This window comes from Dasypus novemcinctus, chromosome 7, assembly GCF_030445035.2.
Source record: "Dasypus novemcinctus isolate mDasNov1 chromosome 7, mDasNov1.1.hap2, whole genome shotgun sequence".
In the NCBI taxonomy this organism is placed as follows: Eukaryota; Metazoa; Chordata; class Mammalia; order Cingulata; family Dasypodidae; genus Dasypus; species Dasypus novemcinctus.
Genome location: NC_080679.1, coordinates 44,152,977 through 44,173,725, shown reverse-complemented (window position 1 = coordinate 44,173,725; position 20,749 = coordinate 44,152,977). Strand labels below are relative to the sequence as shown.

Sequence of the window (20,749 nt, the reverse complement as noted above, 5' to 3'; positions counted from 1 at the left end):
ATCGAATTCAGGAAAACTGTACTTCCTTCTTGAATTCCAAATGATCTCAACTTTATTGCAAAAGAGAGCAAATTCTTCGTTTCAGAGCTGTAGCTGAGATATACATCTACAACTCAGATAATCCAGGCTGATTTCTACTTGACTTTGCCATCAGGCCAGCCGTCTGAGTTGTGTTAGGTACAATCTCTAAGTGACCCAGATGAGTTTCCACACCAGAGCTTAATGAGGCTGCTTTATCTGCAACTGCAATTGCAAAAAGATTTAATCACAAAAATAAATTATTTGCCAGCAACTGGAGAAAGGCTTGAACTCCCTTTACCAAAATAGGAAGGATTCTAAATTCACATATTCTCTCTTGGAGTACAAAAAATGATATTTGTAAGGTGTTTTGGACTTCCTCTTACACGAATTTATAGCAGGGATAGCTGTCTACATATACATGAAACACTCAAATAACTATCAGGAAATCTGTTCTTAGCATAGTAGTCAGACTTAGAACTTTGGATGAAAAGGAAAACATCTCCAATCTATTAGCTTTTTAATCTTTCAGACACTTTCTGCTAATATCTGCCAGGATGGTATTCTGAAACTAGTATAATGTACAGGCTCCGTTTATAGTGTGTTTGTATGTGCATATGTGTGTTTATGTGTGTGTTTGTGGAAGGTCTCAATTACTAAACATCTAACACTATTTTTGTGAAGCATAATGAGTTGCCATCTCTGCTTCCAGAATCGTGTCTTTACTCTTTTCTTCCTTCTGATTGGATGCTGTCAAGACAGGAGTTTCTGTTTTCGGTTCATAGAGCACTCCTTTGCACATTTGTGCTGGGAATTCCCTCTGATCCTTTGCCTGGCTGGTCAGCTCTGGATGAATCTTCCTCTCTCCTCTCCTATTTTACTCCTGGTCAAACTGTTGGTGTGTTGGGAGTGCAAGTAGGGGCACACACACTTCTTTGTGAATGTGGCATCTAATCTTTGCAGTGTGGGATTTCTGACCAAGGGCAAGAACTTAGCCACTGATGTTTTGGGCCCTGAGCCAGCCCTGCCAATATTTTTGAGGCATAGGGATTCCAAGAGGGCCCAAAGAATTCATGCTTTTCAGGAGAGGAATTGAGTTCCCAGTTTTGTCATTGTGCAATAGTTCTTGAACAAAATTTGTAAAGCAAGAAAGTTTTCCCATTTCATTAAATTTGTTACGATTTGCCAGTTGCACAAGCCAGAAATGCTTCCTCCATCACCCCCCATATCCAGTCCATCAGCAAGCTCAATTGATTTCACCTGTAAATGTATTATAACTGTGTTCCTGCTTCCTCCATCCTTGAATGACAGTGCCCTATATTGGTTACGAGCATAGGCTCTTTTTTGTTGTTGTATGCTAAGACTTTTTCCTACTTTATTTTTTAATATACTTGATGCCATATATATCTTTTTTTTTTAAGATTTATTTTTATTTATTTCTCTCCCTCCACCCGCCCCCCCCCCCCCCTTGTCTGCTCTGTGTCCATTTGCTGTGTGTTCTTCTGTGTCTGCTTGCACCCTTGGCTGCACTGGGAAACTGAGTCTCATTTTGTTGCATCATCTTGCTGCATCAGCTCTCTGTGTGTGCAGCACCACACCTGGGCAGGCTGCACTTTTCACACGGGGTGGCTTTCCTTGCAGGGTGCCCTCCTTGCACGTGGGGCTCACCTATAGGGGACACCCCTGTGGGGCACAACACTCCTTGTGTGCGGCAGCACTGTGTGTAGGCCAGCTCACCACACGGGTCAGGAGGCCTTGGGTATCGAACCCTGGACCCTCCATATGGTAGGCGGATGCTCTATCATCTGAGCCACGTCTGCTTCCCAAGAGCACAGGCTCTTGAGCCAACATTTTTTTTTAATTAGCATTTAACCCCAAAGCTGTTTAATAAAAGAGACGAAAAGAAACAAACAAAAGTAGACAAAGGCTAAAACTATTCATGTAGTTAAAATCTGCTCTGCTGTGGTGGTTTGAAGCTGTAGGTACCCCCAGAAAAACATATTCTTAAATTAAATCCATTTGTGTGGGTATGAACCTATTGTAAGTAGGACCTTTTGATGGGGTTACTTCAGTTAAGGTGTGGCCCAGTCTAATCAGGATGGGTCTTTTTTTTCCTTCAATCTTAAAAAAAATTTTTTTTATAAAAGAAGCTTTATTATTATTTTTTAAAGATTTATGTTATTTATTTCTTTCCCCTTCCCTATCCCCATACCTTCCCCCCCCCCCCCCCCCCCGTTGTCTGCTCTCTGTGTCCATTTGCTGTGTGTTCTTTTGCATTTGCTTGCATTATCCCGTGGCACTGGGAAACTGAGTCTCTCTTTTGTTGCGTTGTCTTGCTGTGTCAGCTCTCCTTGTGTGCGGTGCCACTCCTGGGCAGGCTATGCTTTTTTTATGTGGGGTGCACTCCTTGCACGTGGGACACCTCTACGCGGGGGCTCCCCTGCGTGGCATGGCACTCCTTGTGCATGGCAGTGCCCCACGTGGGCCACTCACCACACGGGTCAGGAGATCTTGGGGATCAAACCATGGACCCTTCATATGGCAAATAGATGCTCCATCAGTTGAGCCACATCTGCTTCCCCCCCAAAAAAGAAGCTTTAGATTACATACATGTTAGATTAAAAATGTAGGGGATTCCCATATGTCCCATGCCCTCCCCCTCCCACACTTTCCCACACTACCAACATCTTTCAATAGTATGGTTCATTTATTACAATTGATGGACACATATTGAAGCATTGCTACTAACCATGGTCTATAGTTTACATTATAGTTTACATTCTATCAATTTTATAGGTTATGACAAAATGTATATGGGCCTGTATCTGTCATTGCAATGTCATGCAAGACACTTCCAATGTCCCCAAAATGCCCCCATGTTACAGCTATTACTCCTTTTCCCTTCCCTCAGAACCTCTGGTGGCTACTGCCTTTTTATCCATGAGAAAAGTTCTTTCATTGCTAGAATAATAAGTCTATAATAGAATAATGTCTACTTTAGTCCATTGTTCATTCCCCAATCTTGAGGATTTGGGGATGGTGAGGCCCACTCTGTTTTTAATTGAGAAGGGGCTTAGATCCCATGGGGCAGATGGATGGAGCTATCTTGCTTGCTGTTCCTTGGGATGGGCATTGTCCATCACCATCTCCTTGTTTGTTGTCCTGGATGAGTCCAATGAACTGGAAAGTAGGTGTTGCAACTCTGCTGAGATTCAGGGCTCAACCGGTACATGAACAGACCATAGATTTAAGTCTCCGCGACATATATTTAACAAGTATAGTGATAATTATAGGTTCAAATAAAAGGGACAGAAGAGCCATATGTAGGGAAACTATAAATGAGTCTAACTCTGTTACCCTGGGGAGCACAAATTCCAAAGTAAGTCCCACTGACAGGGTTTGGGCCAACATCTTGAGCAAGTTGTATTTAGGCAAATTACTAAATTATGAGCCTCAGTTTCCCCTATGTGAAAAGGGAATAATAACTACCTACCACAGAGGGTTATAGTGAAGATTCAACAAGTTAAGGCAGGTATGGTTCTTAGAAAAGTCTGGCACATAGTGAGAGTTCTATAGTTTGGTAATTATCATTACTATTTTTTAATCTTTAATGTACTGCCTCCAGTGATCTTAAAAAACAAATAGAATGATGCCATTTCCTTGCTTAAAAACCTTTAACCACCTCCTCTTGTATTTAGTTTAAGATCTAAAGTCCTGAATTTGGTCTCTAAGTCCTCAATGAACTGGTTCCTGCTTACTTTGCACCCCCCATCTGGGTCTTTCTTGACACTTGTACCACTTTTATCTTTCCATGCCTCCCATGAGTGAAGTTTTTTCCTGCATCAGTTCTGCACACAGGTTTTCCCTCTGCCTGGAAAGCCCTTCCTCTTATCCTTTCCTCAGTTAACTCCTGTCACCCTTCAGACATCAGCCTAAGTGTCACACAGAGGCTTGCCCTGACCGTGACGCCTAATAGTGGTCCTCTCAGAGCACCCTCTCAGGTCCTTTTGTAGCACTTATCACCATTTCATTTGTACAATTCTTCATGTAATTTTTTTTTTTTTTTGAGGTACTGGAACTGGGTATTGAAACCAAAACCTTGAATGTGGGAAGCTGGTGCTAAACCACTGAGCCACATTGGCTCCCCTGAGTTTTTTGTTTATTGCTTGTTGTTTTTTTTTAGGAGGCACTGGGACCTCCCATGTGAGAAGTAGGTGCTCAATTACTTGGACCCCATCCATGCCCTCTTTATGTAATTCTTTTTTTTTTCATTTTTTTTATTTCTAAAAAGTGTTTAATAGTATGTATAAAGAACCCCTACAACTCAACAACAAAAAGAAAAAAACCCAGTTAAAAATGGCCAAATGTCTTGAATGAACCTTGAAAACATGCAAAGTTAAATAAGATAGGATCAGAAGGACAAATATTGTACAAGTCCACTTTTATTAAATGTATAGACTAAGCAAATTCAGAAAGACTTCTAAGCAGACTTGAAGTTATTGGGTGAGGGAAAATGGAGTGTTATATATGGAGTTTATGTATGGGTGATGAAGAAATTTTAGTAATGGATGGTAGTGATGGTAACACAACGTTGTAACTGTAATTAATCCCACTGAATTGTACACATAAAAATGGTTGAAATGGCAAATTTTGTTATTTAAATGTTACTTCAATTATCCTTTTTAAGATATATTTTATTTATGTATTTCTTTCCCCCCTCATTATATGCCCTTGCAGTCTGCTCTCTCTGTCTGCTCATTGTGTGCTCATCTTTATTTTTAAAATAATTTATTGAAGTATATCATTTTTACATAAACATACATAAACAATAAGTGTATAATAATGTTTGTGAACCTCTTTATGTAATTCTGTGATGAAAGTCTATCTTCCAGAAGACCATAAATGCTCTACAAGGGACCATGTCTATTTCACTCATCACTGTATCTCCAATGCACAACCTACTACTTGGCAAATAGATGCTAAATAAAATACTGGTTGAATGAATGAGTAAATAAGCCTTATTTCCCTTTCATTGCTGGTGGTTATTGCACTTTCTTTACAAATACACACACACACACACACACACACACACGCTTTCATTAACCCTTCCTCCTCTTTATGCTGTTTCTCTATTTTCTTCCTTCCCTTTACTGCCAGACTTCTTGAAACAATAGTCTACCCACTCTCCACTAACTCATGCCTTAGTCACATCTCAATGCATTCCAACATGGCTTTAGCCTCCATCACTCTGATGAAACTATTCTTACTGAAGCCACCAAGAACCTCCTAATAACCAGATTTTCAGTTTCTTGCCATTTTCCGCCATATGGTTCTCTTTGCCTGGCCTGCCCTTTCCCACATTGGCACTGAAGTCCTAGTCATCCTTTAATATGCAGGTCAAAGGAAGTCAGTTGATGTCACTGTTTGTCTTTTTTTAAGGTTTATTTATTTATATCCCCCCTTCCCCTCCTCCTGCCTTGCTGTTTTTGCTGTCTGTGTTGTCTTCTCTTCTCATTTTCTGTCTAGGATTCACTGAGATTCGATCCTAGAGACCTCTGATGGGGAGAGAGGTTCCCTGTCAATTGTGCCATCTCAGTTCCTGGTTTCTGCTGTGCTTCACCTTGACTCTCCCCTTGTCTCTCTTTTGATGCATCATCATCTTGCTGCATGACTGACTTGCGCGGGCACTGGCTCACCATGCGGGCACTCGCGAGGGCCCTGGCTTGCCATGTGGGCATGCTTTCTCTTCTTTTTCACCAGGAGGCCCCAAGGATCGAAGCCACGTCCTCCCATATGGTAGGCGGAACCTCTATCACTTGAGTCACATCCGCTTCCCTCGCTGTTCTTAAAGACTGCTACTGACGCCCCTTGACTCATGAGGCCCTTGCTCGAACTTGTTGTGGGGTGTGTGTGTGTCCCTCCAGGGTGTGATACCAGCCCACTGTTCCAGCCACGACATAGCTCTATCTCCTGGTTTATACTCAGGCTTCCTTCTCAACATAATGCACTGCTGCTTTTCATCTGTTGTCCTCATGTCTCGATCCCTCTTCCATAGTTCTTACTTTGCCATGCTTATGTATCCAGATTGTGTGAAGATGCTCACTCTCTGACTGTTTACTCTTTTTGGTGAGCACTAATAAAATTTTGCTCATGTATTTTTTTTTTTCAGAGCCAGATTAATATATTAAGAAGCCATAATCACTGAAAAGTTTACCATGTCTTCTACCCCATGAATAATTCAATATTGAAATAATGCTTAACTCATGATTCCCCCCCAGGAGTATTTCAGAAATTTTTTCATGGAAAATATTAAATATAAAACTCTTTCAAAACATTTAGCCCTCATGTTTTATGGCTTCTGTTTTGCTGATGCCTTATTGTATTACATTGTATTACAGCTGTGACTTAAAGGCCATACCACTCAATGGATAGTAAGATAGACTTTGGTAACCAACTGCTAGGGTTCAGATGCTGGCTCTGCTACTTAATTGGCTCTGTGACGTTGGGCAAGTTACCTCTCTGTGCCCTAGTTATTTCATAGGGTTATTTTAAGGCTAATATACAAAAAAGTACTGTGCCTGGTGTATAGTGAGTGCTATATATTTGGTATTTGGTATATAGATTGTATAGAGATTTACTTGATATTGTTTCTTTCTCCATACTGTTGAACTCCTTGAGGGCAGACACCATACCTTGTTCACCAACACAAAGCCTGGCACATAGTGGCCACGCAGGTAATGGTTAATGAATAAACAATAGGCAAGTACATGCGACTTCGTTGATTCTCTTGCAGACCTCTCTAAGTTTCCTGGCGCATCTAGAGAAAAAAGATCGAATAGGCGAGGATAATCTGACCACGCTGGAGAATCTCTGCCAAAATGTTGCACCTAACCTTTTGAAAAATATAGATAAATATAAAAGGGAGAAAAGTAAGTACCTGATGTTTGCGCGCTCTCTTGTACCAGACCATGGGAATTCTTAAACCAATTGGACATGCATGACCTTTATTCATCCCTCTAATTATATTCTTTTGGGAAATGCAGACATCTTCCTACTAGTTCATTCATCGTGTATTTATTGGATGCTTACTTTGTACCAGGCACTGTGTTAGGAATTGGGGATCCAGCAGGGTACAGAGCAAAGCCCTGGCTCTCTTGGAGCTTATACTCTAGAGGGAGAAAATAGCTTTAGAATAATGTCTTCTGCTTTTCGTCTGAGAGTGAGAGGTTATGAAGTTGTTTTGAATGCAATAACATAAAAAAGGAGACAGAATAGTGGTTAAGAGTGTGGTCTCTGGAGTCAAATTGCCAGGATTCCACTTAACTCATGTTGGAGCTGTCCTTTCCTGAGCTGTTCTGTATCTTACTTTCTCAATTTGTAAAGTGGGGAAAACACTAGTACTGATCTCCTAGGGTTTCATGAGAACTGAATGAGATAATTCCTGTAAAATGCATGTCTGGCACAGAGTAAGCACTCAATACATGTTGCTCTTATGAATAAGTTTGTCAGGGAGGGAAGTCTTGAGGACTATTCCCAGAAATTACTATCAGAGAAGAACTTTACTTTCGTGATTTTTATTTTTTTCAGTCTATTGTTTATAAAGGTTGTATTGCTGTGGTACTGTATGGAGGTGATAGCACAGGGCAGAAATCAAACCTGGCTGCTCACCACATGACAATATGCTAAACATTTGTGTTTTTCTGAGTCTGTTTCTTCAACAGTTAAAAAAGCTATACATGGCTTTGTTCTCAAATGCACTGGTTGCTTCACAAAACGGAATCAGGCTTATTTTTAAAACCACTGTGCACCTGTAATGGCTAGGAGGCACAGACCCCCCAAACTGCAATTTGACAATATCCAGCAAAAACCTTTAAAATGAATTTCTCCATGGCACAGTATGTCCACGTTGGGGAATTTACCATAAGGAGATAATTACAGCAGTCCGAAACATTTATGAAGAAGAATGTTCATCACAGTTTTGTATATAACAGGAACATATTGGACACAGCCTAAGGTAAAAAAAACCCACAACTCTTGAATATATTCATGAAGCTTTTATACCAGACCCACACTTAAATTCAGAGAGTCAACCTAGTGTGCAGATTTCTTTGGTTAAAAATGAAACTAACTAAAAGGAAACTTCTCTCGAAAAATTCAATTATTATGAACCTAGTTGAGGAAGAATATACACTGTTGTTAATTAATAAAATTTCAAATAGCTAAAGCAATGAATAAATGTACAGTTTAGGTGGAAGCTGTGAAGAGTAAAAACATTTCTTCTTAACATCAAATTATCTAGTGAGAAATAAAAAGCAGGACATTGATGTTGAAAGATTATGCAGAATTCTCCTTTGAACTCCAAATGCTGAGATTTTTTTTTTCCTGATCACACTGTAGTTTTCCTGTATTGTAGTATCCAACACAGAATAAATATAGGGCAGATGGTCATATTATCTGATTAGTATAATATGCCACATTAATAAGTTGAAGGAAAATCACACTATCATCTCAATTGACACAAAAAAGACATTTGACTAAATACAGCCTAATTTCTATCTGCTGTGTGATCTCTTGTTAGGTGTCATTTATTATCACTATGTTGATATTGACTTCCTCTAGTCGTAAGGGTGTGGGCCTAATTCTGCCTTTGAGGATGAAGGAGGAAAAGACTGAAAAGATAGTATGTGTGCAGATTTTAAACTTTTCTGTAAGTTAGTGTCATTCGAAGCCCAAGTATGTTGTATCTGATTAGGATTCTAGTTCTCTATAAAGACTGTCTGGCTAATTTTCTGTGTTTTCTTGAGCTTGGTGTTTGTTTTAATATTTTAAATAAATTTTTTATTTAAATGTATTAGACTAATGTAAGATAGTTATAATAAAAATTCAAGTAAGGAAAACAATACAGAGGGTAGAAGGTAAAAATGTCTCTCTTTTTCCCCATTGTAAACATAATCCCCAAAGATAACCACTGTTTGGAGTATATTCTTAAAGATCATTTTCTGTATTGAGACAGTTATGTGTATGTGTGGGTATCTTATGTGCTAAGATCATGCTAATCATATTCTCTAACTTACTTTGTTCCCACCTAATATAAATGACATTTTCCCTGTTTATAACACAGATATAGTTAATTTTTATTAATTGTCCCATAGAAACCCACTTTATTGATATATTTAATCACCACTTTTGAGTGGCTTTTCCTTTATTTTCTTTCCCTTCCCCTCTACTCTTCTCCCCTTCTCTCCCTTCTTTCTTTTCTTTCTTTTCTGAGTTCTGATTTTATTTCTTAAGGTAATGTTTTAGAATGTCTAAATGGCAATATCTGGCACATTAAGTACCACATATACTAAAATTTAATAAAGTATATAATAATTTTAAGGAACTAATAAAAATAAAAACAACAAGAAATAAGATATAATAATAATACAAAGAATAAAATATAGTAGTAATAAAAATAATTTTAAAAATCACATTGTTTCTCTGGGTATATATGTGGGCCCTCCAGAAGTAAATGGCATCATAAATGTACAGCCCCCTTTAAACTAGTTTCTTTTGATGACTGGTTATCTTGGATTACCAGCCAGATGGTGATTTTTGTTTTCATATCTGCAATTTTGTTTCCAGCTTCCCAGGCAGTGATACCTCCTAGAAACCAAAAAATGGAGCTGTTGAATCAAGAAGAGGAACAACTTAAACCGGTTTCCCAGTTTAATGGCATGCTGGTAAATGCTTAACAACTGCCCTATTACCCTCCTCACCTACCTCCCTACCCCAAGAAAGAAGGAAAGGAAGAAAAGAAAGAGAAATGAAGGAAGGGAAGGAAGGGAAAGAGAAAGAAAGGCCTGTTTGTAGTTGTAAACACTCCTCCCATGGCCTACTTCAAGCTACTAACATGGCATCAACTAGATTGCAAAATTCCTGAAAATTCAACAATTGGTTCTCATTAGCCAGTTTGAGCTGACTCCAGTGCATCACTAGGTTACTTTGAAATGGTTCTTCTGTTCTCCTCTGTGGGATATGATTCAGATCAGCTACATGGGCATACAACCTGGCTGGTCACCTGGGACCCCATGCTTTGTTTAATGCTCTGCTGTTACTGTTTTGAAATGCTTAATAATGTATTAACAAGGGACCCCACATTTCCCTTTTTCATTGCATCATGCAGATTACAAAGCTGGTCTGCTCCAGAGGGTGGGGACTTGGTTCCCCATAGCCCAGTCATGGAAGGGTGGGCAGAGGGGGAAACACTGGGAGAATTTATAGTCTTTCCCTTACTATGTGACCATGGCTCTTGGGAGACACATTGTTCTCTGGGATTTTATGTTTTTTTCCAGCAGACTTGGGTGATTCTCCTTTGCCAACATCTGTCAGCATCAGTGTGGTCAGTTTTGGCCCTGAAAGTTTCATATTTTATTCTTCACAAAAATTCTTTCATGATTTCTTTGCTATCATGGTTCCATATTTCTTATTTTTATTTAGAGTAGTTGTAGGTTTCCAGGAAAAGCATGCAGATAGTACAGAATTCCCATTTCGTACCCTCTGCATTTTTCCCATTATTAACCTTTTGCGTTAATGCGATCTCTTTGCTACAATTGATGAAACAATATTATTATAATTATACTATTAACTATAGCCCATAGTGTACATTAGGGTCACTCTTTGTGTTGTCAAGTTCTACTGCTTTTTTAAAGAAATTTTTATTCTGTAACATATATACAGCCTAAAATTTCCCATTTTATTCCCTTTCAATCAAACAATTCACTGGTGTTAATTATATTCATAATGTTGTACCACCACCACCACCATCCATTTCCAAAACTTTTCCATTACTCCAAACAGAAACTCTGTACTAGTTATGCTTCTACATTTTTAAAGATTTTTATTTGGAAATAATTTCAATCTTACAGAAAAGTTGGAAGAACAAGAATAATACAAATAACACCTGCTGGCGGGTGGAGAGGAGCCGCTGGAGGCCTCTGCGACTCCTCTCGGTGGCTCCGAGGTGTGGAGGGCGCACGAGATCTGGGAAGAACTCGTGGAGACAGGCTGATGGCACAAGTCTGGTTTATTCTGGAAGGGTACACACTTTTATAGGGCTTAGGGTGGCGTGTAGGGCTCTGATTGGCTTAAGCTAAAGGCGACTTGCGGTTGGTTGCCGTAAGCAGTTACTAGGGACGGGGGCAGATACGGGGATTGGTTGGGGACTGCATGGAGAGATTTGATAGGTGCAGGCGGGTACTGCTTTCTGATAGGTGGTTGTAAGCAGTTGCTAGGCAGAGGGCAGGTGGAGAGGTTTGGAATGGGGGAGGGGAAAGGGGAAGTGAGAGCTGACCAGATGTTAGGCTAGGCGGGAGATAGCAGGAGGCAACCGTTATTGATATCTCTGGCCCGGGTAGGCTGAGGGCGCTTCGCCCGTACCAGGCTGAGGGTGTGATCGCCCGTTCCAGCCACCCTGAACTGCGGCTTCAGGCTGTGCACACACCTGTCGCCGGGTCGGCTTAGTAACGTTGGTTCGCACTCCCACAACACCTATATGCCCTTTACCCAGACTCACCTGTTGTAGACATTTAACCCCATTTGCTTTGTTATTTAAGTGCCCCACTCCATACACACACACACACACTTTTTTTTCCCTGAACTATTTAAAAGTAAGTTGCAAACATGGACCTTTACCCCTAACTACTGTTATACTTATTTCCTAATAAGGATATTCATTTACAGAACTATAGTACAGTTGTCAGCACCAGTAAAGTTAATATAATACTTTTCTCTATTGATGGTCTATAATTCTATTCTGTCTTTTGACCCAATAATGATTTTTATAACCCTCTTTTCCTCCAGTACAGGATTCAATCTAAGAGCATGTATTTAGTTGCCATGTCATTAGGCTCCTTTGATCTTGAAAATTCCCACAATTTTTCTTCATCTTTTATGACATTGACACTTTAGAAGAATACAGTCATCCCTCATCTTTTATTTAAAAAATAGAATTTTACTCATTTTGTGTATGGGTAGTGTTTCCTCATGATTAGCGTCAAGTTACACATTCTGGCCAGAATATTACATAAATGATGTTTTATCTTTCTCTGGGCATCACATCTGGAGGTACCTGATGTCTATCTGTCCCCCACTGGTGATGCTAATTTTGATTATTCAATCAAGTTGTTGTCTGATTTCTTTATTTTATAGTTACGTTTTTTAGAGTCACTAATTTTTCTGTTACAACTAGTTAAGTGCTGGGAAGACATGCAAATACCCTGCTCCTCATCAAAATTCCCTCTAAATTAGCATCTGTTGGTGATTCTTAGTGACCTGATCTTTGCTATGGTGGTTTCCAACTCCGGTATTCATTCCACATTTATAAGTCAGTACTCAGCATTCTACTGTAAGCAAGGGCCCCCTTTATACCCTTGAAGGTTTTGTTTGTTTGTTTTTTAAAGAATGTGGTTCCCCAGCATTGACATTTTAAGATTCCCCACTGAATGTAATTCCTTCACACTGTTATCAAATACCTTTGTGCTCAAATACTGACACGCACGTAGAAGATAGATACAGAAATACATACATGGGACTTTACTTCTTAGAAATTCAGTAGTTTCTAAGGGCTATGACTCAGCCTTGGTCTCCATAGCACTGCTGTTCCGCTGACGTTGGGTGATTCTGGCCATGGCCAGATGAAGATGGAGAAAAGTTGAGGAGGTGCTGGAAGTGCCTGGGGTAGGGTGGGAGGAACCTACCATTATATATGTTCTCATAGACTCTCAGGTTTAGAAAGTGTCTTCAAAGTTATTTAGGGCAACCCTGTCCCTCTCCATGAAGTTAATGGATAAAGTAACAATTGGTGAATCATTTTATGTTTCATATGCACCTGGATGTTCTACTTTATTTAAATCATACTGCCAAAAATGGGATTTAATGAGAAAAAATGTTCAAGTAACACTTCATACAACATCCCCTAATTTGTTTTAAAAACAAATCGTAGTAATCTTGGATATGGCATAAATTTTCTTAAAGAGAGGCACTCCTGCATGCCATCTTCTAACTTCTGGCATTCCCAAGGGAAGCTCCCAGCGCTCTCAGTTTGGTGTAGAGCGGTCAAACATTGGGAAAGATCTGGGAATCCTCCATCCACAGGCTCCCACAGCTGTTTAACCCTTGTTGCTTGTTTAATCTTTTGTTGCTTGATTTAACGTCCATTTCCATCTGGTGATGACCGAGAAGTGGGGGTGGGTGAATCTATTAGGGAGACATAATAACAACTTCTTTTTAATGCCTTACTGGACCCCTCCTGAAAACAGTCTAATGAAGACTGAATGTGGTGAGGTTGTGGGTCTCTCGTTCACTCATTCATTCCTCTCTGGCACAAAAACTTGAAGGTGTCAATAGGATGCAACATCTTCTGTTCCTGCTGACTTCATCAGCCCAAGAGAGGAAACGGATCAAGGAAACCTGGGGCCTGAAGATTCTAGGCAGAGCCTGCTGCTGTGTCTGTGATGCCCTAATCCCAGAGGATTCACTCAGCTGCTTTCCAAACCAACTGGACAAAACCAGAAGGCAGCCTCGCCCGGCCCTTGGATATGGCTGAAGATTCTAGGATTCTGAAGGAAAGGAAACTCGGTTTGTGAACAGAAGGGAAGAAGTCTTTTGGAAAGAGAAACTAAACTTCCTTTGCATTTCTTTCCTCTGCTGGGAAATTCCAGTATCATGCAGCCCTGGGAGTGAGGGCAACGTGGCTTTGGCCTGACTTCAAGACAAGTCTCTCTCCTATAGCCAGGAGCTTGGTGGACTCCAGAAGGGAGGCTCCATAGTGTTTAGAGGTGACCACATGGGGCCAACAGTTCTGTCCACAACACAGCCAGTGGACAAGGTCAGTGCCTATCCAGGACACTTGGCCATGAACTCTCTGGGCTTTTGTGCAGCTGGCCAAGTGCTGAGGCAGGGAGGTGGGTGGAGATGGGGAGGATTATGAGGGCCTATCTCCCCTTTATTACAAAAGAGGTGGGATACTAAAATACAATTCTTTACTTTGCTCCTCTCATTTAACAATACTTCCTGGAGAGCACTCCATATTAGTGTATAGAGTGTCCTCTGCATCCTGGTCCACCGTGTGTACATGCCATAGTTTTTTCAATTACTCCCTACTGGAGGACACTAGGGCTATTTCCAGTCCTTAGTTATTCCAAATGCTGCAATGAATAAATCCCTTTGGGCACATATCCTATTGTATTTTTGCCATGGTGTCTTTGTGGACCCTCTCCTTCTGAAGGAGGGAGTTCATTCTCTTCCAGTCTCCTGCTGATGATCTCTATGGCTGGGGATTGAGTATCCATCCTTTTCTGTGTCAAGTTTAGATTTTCTCCCTCATCCTAACGTTGTGAATGCCCAGTGTGCATTTCCTGTTTCCTCAACAGAAGGAGTCTGAAAAATGAGCATGGAAGGAGTAATGTTAAGTGTCTCTAAATCACTTTTTACAACTTAGATCAATATGGCAGGAATAGATATATTTAAGACATACCAAGAAATTCGGGGTGACTTGGGAGAAGGCTTATGAATTAGTGGACAATTCATTGCCTATCCCAATTTAGGGCAAGCTTCTGAATGTATGGTTTCTTCTAGGCTTTTCTGTGGGGAGATGGAGAGGGATGAGTGGTTTCTATTGGGAAAGCCTGAAATAGCAGCATCTGGGAAGTGCGGGCAGCAGCTCTCCTTCCATCCGTCAAGATTAGGTCACCCTCTATGGGTTGGGACTGAGCTCTTGGCAGGGCTGGACCCTCTAGATCAGCATTAACACAGAACAAAGTACAGTCCCAGGAGTTGTCCTCTATGGAGTGTTATGGCTCCATGTACGGCTTGTAGTTTTCAGAGGGAGAGAAGGAAGAGGGATGGATTTGGCAGTGGTATCTTTAGTGCCCTGAATCCCAGAATCTGCCACTGGACTAAATTGCTTCTGAACAAACAGGTGTTTGGCAGGGTCTCTTTTTGAGGTGTAAAGCTTATCAGAACCCATTTGTCTTTTTTTTTTTCCTGGAATTTCAAGCTTTAGAATCCAAGACTTACTACTTCTCTAGGAACCTCTATTTCTGCCTAACTTGAAGGTTGCATGATATGTTTTCAATGTTGGAGAGAGTTAGCAATTTTTTAACATTTGTCATGTGCCAGGCACTGTACTAAGAGAGTTCTAGGGCTTATCTCATTTAATCTTCCAACCCTCTGAAGATAGGCATTACTCTTATTCCCATTTAATGATGAGGAATCAAGACCCATAAGTCAGACTTGTCTGAAGGTCATGGAGCTAGAAAGGAGTGGAGCTGAGAGTTGAGCCCAGAAATCTGATATCCTGACAGTACCACTGTGCAGCTATGTGAGCTTGGGCAATTGCTCCATTCCCTGAAGAATAAGGGATTGTATTAGTCAGCCAAAGAGATGCTGATGCGAAGTACCAAAAATATATTGGTTTTTATAGAGGGTATTTATTTGGGGTAAAAACTTACAGTTACAAGGCCTCAAAGAATTCAACTCAAGGTACCATAAGGTATTTTCTCACCCAAGTCAGTTGCCACATGGTGAAGTAAGAAGGCGGATCTGGTCTCTCTTTCCCTCTTCCTTCTAAGGCTCCATGGGTTCAGCTTCTTCTGATCTCAGCTGTAGGCTAGCATAGGATTTCTTTCTTTCCGGGCTTCCTCAGCTCAGCTGCTCTGTTCTCTTCAGCTGCAAACTGTCAGGCAAATGGCTCATCTCTCTTCCTGGGGTTGCAGAATCAAAGTTCTCTCCTCTGTTCTGTCTGTGGAGCTCTCTTTCTTCCTATGCCCTTTCCAGTGTCTTCTTAGGTGAGTGTCTATTTATATAGCCCAGCAAGGGGGTGAGCACTTAGCCTGAGTTACACCCTACTGATGTGGTCAAATCAAAGCCCTAATTTTAACATAATTCAATTGAAGACATCACATCTGAATCTAAAACAATCAAAGGGTATCACACCCAGAGGAACAGACCAGTTTACAAACATCTCTCTTTTTGGAATTCATAAATCTCAAACTGCCACAGGGAGTTTCTTCCAGCTTTGCACTTCCTTGGTCCAGATCTAGACATGGCTTCTCCTGGGCTTCTTCCCAAGATGTGGAGGAGTTTATAGGCACTCAGTGCAGCTGCAGAATGGGTCCCTTTTGGTGTGTTCTGTGGCCTGGGGAACACTAAAGGAATACTGGGCTTGTTCTGCCTGGGCTGAGCACCGATGACAGGCACTTACTCCTAGTTAATAACTAATTCAGGTCTTTGAGACAAGGGCAGAGCTTGCTGGATTCTACTAAAAACTAGGAGTAGAGGAAGGAAACAGTTTCATGTTACCTTTTTCTGTTAATGTCATGTGACAACTAACCCATTATGACTTCTTTGCTATAATAAATTTTTATCCAGAGGAACAAGCAGCTTTGCCAGGACCCTTTGAATCAGTGCAATGGGATTGCCATAGGTATGGCTAAACTAATCCCAGTGGGGTTGATTTTGACCTTTTTTATTTTTCTCCATTTGACCTTTTGGTGCCTGCCCAGCTCCTGAATTTCCAGTGACAGAGAAAAGCTGACTCAGCCCAGGAAAACTGGAGCTGATTTATGTGACCCTAACTCCCTTATCCCACCCTCTGTCAATGGCATTGACTCCAATCCAGAAAATGTTAAAAGTAACGGGATGACATCAACCACTCCTATCAGGAAAAGTGTAGTTGTATTTATATTTCAGGAGTACCTTGAGAAGGAGTACCTTGAGAGAAAGAAAAAAACTCTCCAGAGTCAGATGCTATGTCAGAAAACTATTAGAAAGGAATGTGGAGTGTTTCAGAAAATATTTGAAGAGCCTGAGTATCTCTCTTTCTAAGTGACAGAGCAATATGCAGTGTACTAACCCAGTCTCCATGGAGATGTTGTGAGCACCTGTCAACACTACAAATTCCCAAAAAGGTTTGGAGAGGGCCCAGCCCTCAACAACTTTGAGGGTTCAGGGCTGTTTGTTCTTTTCCCTTTGATTGTCTCTGCTCTTCCCACCTTTGTAACAATCAGAAGATACTGACCTTTGGCTGTGGAAGTGATTTATTGCCTTTTCAGTAATGCATATCCTTTGGGCTATTTCTGGCAAATGGGAAATTTCTTTTTTATTGACCAAAGTCCCTTCTTTTCTGGTTGGATCAAAGATGTACCATGTTTTCAGGAGATCATTTTAACCACACAGAGGTGCTTTGGAGGCCAATTTAGCTAATTGGTAATTGCATGCCAATTTACAATAGCCTTGAAAAATTCCCTCCCTGATCATATTATTTTTACCTTCAGAAACAAAAGTCTGGAGAAGTGGATGTGGCTCAAGTGATTGGGCTCCTGTCTACCATATGAGAGGTCCAGGGTTCAATTCCCAGGGCCTCCTGCTGAAGGTTGAGCTGGCCCGAGTAGAGAGCTGGCCCACACAGGGTGCTATCCGTGTCGTGTGCTGGCCCATGCAGGAGTGCTGGCCCACACAGAGTGCTGGCCTGCAGCAAGATGATGCAACAAAAAAAGAAACAAAGGAGAGACAATAAGAGATGCAGCAGCCCAGGGAACTGAGGTGGCACAAGAGATTGAGCACTTCTCTCCCACTCCAGAAGTCCCAGGATTGGTTCCTGGTGCCGTCTAAAGAGAAAACAAGCAGATACTGAACTCACAGCGAATGGACACAGAGAACAGACAGTGAGCACCAAACAACGAGGGTAGGGGAAGGGGAGAAATAAATAAATAAGTAAATCCTAAAAAAAAAATTCCTGTTTTTTGAAGCATCAGATCGCTCCAGGATCCTACCATCTTAAAAACCAAACAAACAGGGAAGCAGATTTGGCTCAACTGATAGAGTATCTGCCTACCATATAGGAGGTCCAGGGTTCAAACCCAGGGCCTCCTGACCCATGTGGTGAGCTGACCCACCCACAGTGCTGATGCGTGCAAGGAGTGCCGTGCCATGCAGGGGTGTCCCCCGTGTAGGGAAGCCGCATGTGCAAGGAGGGCACCCTGCAAGGAGAGCCGCCCTGTGTGGAAAACACACAGCCTGCCCAGGAGTGGCACCACACACATGGAGAGCTGACGCAGCAAAATGACGCAACAAAGAGAGACAGATTCTTGGTGCCACTGACAAGAATGCAAGCGGACACAGAAGAACACGCAGAGAATGGACACAGAACAGATAACGGGGGCAGGGTGGGGTAAGGGGAGAGAAATAAATAAAAAATATATCTTTAAAAAAACACAAAAAAACCACTATTGGTAATTTTATTGTTTTGTTAAATCCTTACCTATTCTTTCTTCACACTGCTGTTCCAAAACAGTAGATGCTTTTTGCATAAACCTGGGTTTGGCAACATGATTCTGTTTTTCAACTAGAAGAATTGAAATTCTTCATTCAAATCAGGTGAAGCCTGAATTTTCCGTGGGACGTAGCATTCCACCTTGGAATTAATCAGTTAATTCTAGACCAGGACTGGGATCTTGGAAATGCTCTGCCTCCAGTCCTGCGAGTGGTATTGGATTTTCACACGGGAGGGACAGAAATGCCTAGAAGGAGTTCATGTGGCCTAAAAGAAAGTGGCTGATCTATAGTGTAAATGAGGGTCTTCTTTTGTTCTGTGCTTTAGGATTAAAAAGAATCTTTGAAGTTGTATTTGGATTATAGTTGAGCAATAAAACTGAGTGCATAGAGTGCTCAGAATCACCATTCTTTCCGTACGTGATTTTAGAAATAATGTGGCATGTGTGATCCAAGGGGCTTAGCCTAAAGTGTAAAAACGGTTTTAAAAATTGGCATTAAGGGATATATACACACTGCTCTCGTTCAGATTCGACCCCTTGGGGTGACTGGTTAGAAACACCCAGAAACCCTAAGATGAGGCTCCCCTAACGAGTGGTTCTCTCCTTTCAAGGAGGCCGCTGTGTACAGGATGGATCGGAAACACAGAGGATACTGTGTCATTGTCAACAACCACAGCTTTATCTCACTGGCAGATAGAAATGGAACACATAAAGATGCTGGTAAGAAATCTGAAATTGTTTACCAAAGGCAAGTAGGCAATCTTAGAGTCATTTTTTAGTTTCACATGTTTTTATAGTTTTCTTTTATTTACATGTAAAGATGCTATCATAAATGTTTCTGAGCCACTGGTTTATCCCTGGGTGTTACCAATCTGCTGTAGACTGACCAGAGTCCCTGACCGTGTGTGACTGGTTTGGGGAAGGGCAGGAGCTCTGGCTCCACCACTGTGTTTGTGACTGTAGGAGAGTCCCTGGGCCTCAGCTTCCTCATCTATGAAATGGAATGAAACTCTTGCCTTTGCAGGCTCTCAACAATTGATATTTAAGGCTCAGTATAATGAGATAACACTGTGGGTACTATAAGAAGCCACATTAATTACAAAGTGTTATTGTTATCATGAATAATAAAAATTCAAAGTTCAGACTATTTGCTGTGCAGTTTGCTTCATTTCATTTTAATGTCCCCATTCTCTCTCTTGTATTTTTACAGAGCAACTGTTCTACATCTTTCAGTGGCTTGGGTTCACAGTGCAGGTGTATCAGAATGTCACCGAAAGACACCTGGAGGATATTTTACAGGAATATAAGAGTCATCCAGGCCACGCTGATGGGGACTGCTTTGTGTTCTGTGTCCTGACCCATGGGAAACTTGGCGCTGTCTACTCCTCAGATGAGGCCCTCATTCCCATTCGGAGGATCGTCTCTCACTTCACAGCCCAGCAGTGCCCTGGTCTGGCAGATAAACCTAAACTCTTTTTCATTCAGGCCTGCCAAGGCGAACACATACAAATTCCGGTGTCCATTGTACCAGATGCTCTGAATCCTGAGCACGCATCGCCTCCTGCCTGGGAAGTGAACCTTCAGGACAGCATTCCCAACGAGGCAGATTTCCTGCTCGGCCTGGCCACCGTCCCTGGCTACGTGTCCTTTCGGCATGTGTTGAAAGGCAGTTGGTATATTCAGTCTCTGTGTAATCATCTGAAGAACTTGGTCCCAAGGTGAGAGTTCTGAGTTGTTGCATTCTCCTACCTGATCATCCATCCATCCATCCATCCATCCATCCATCCATCCATCCATCCATCCATCCATCCATCCTTCCATCCATCCATCCACCCATCCACCCATCCACCCATCCATCCATCCATCCAATAAACTTGTACTGAGCTCATATCTGACAGATATGTGCCTGGCAAGGAAGAGGAAGAAAGAGGGGGAATAAGTTAGGGTCCCTGCCTTCAAGTTGCTCACAATCTAGAAGGGGTAGACAAACAAGTAGGTGGGGAAGAGCAACCCCAGATGGTACGTATGCTTTGGAAAGCACAGGGTATTTTGGGGGCATGTAGGATGAGTATATCATTCAGGCTTGGAAGCTCAGCAGAAGCATCTACAGGTGACAAAGAGATGTTAGGCAGAATACGGAGTGAAAGACATGCTGGTCAGAGGGAACAGCCTGAGCAAAGGAATGGGAACCTTTCAGGTGTCCGTTCATTCACTCATGTTTACTGAGTGCCTCCCTTGTGCTACCTCTGGATTCTCTGACATATTATCCTTGGTTTCCTGCTACTGGTCTGGCAACTTCCTTTATGTTTCTACCATATGCTTCTTACCTAGTTCCCTAGAAATGGGTCTTCACCAAGGTTCTGCCCTGGACTCCCTTCCCTGCTCTCTTTAGCCCCTCTTGGCAACTTTAGCTCCAC

General features: G+C 41.6%; 1 protein-coding gene across 2 annotated transcripts in view; it reads left to right on the top strand.

Moving 5' to 3' along the window:
* The window catches only part of CASP10 (caspase 10), a 47,043-nt gene that overhangs the window by 9,155 nt on the left and 17,139 nt on the right, over positions 1-20,749 (top strand). For both annotated transcript variants that reach the window (XM_004458909.5, XM_023588895.3), the window contains exons 4-7: positions 6,812-6,947; positions 9,643-9,740; positions 18,944-19,052; positions 19,543-20,050. In XM_004458909.5, the coding sequence (XP_004458966.2) occupies positions 6,812-6,947; positions 9,643-9,740; positions 18,944-19,052; positions 19,543-20,050 (851 nt within the window). The remainder of the gene's footprint in view (positions 1-6,811; positions 6,948-9,642; positions 9,741-18,943; positions 19,053-19,542; positions 20,051-20,749) is intronic.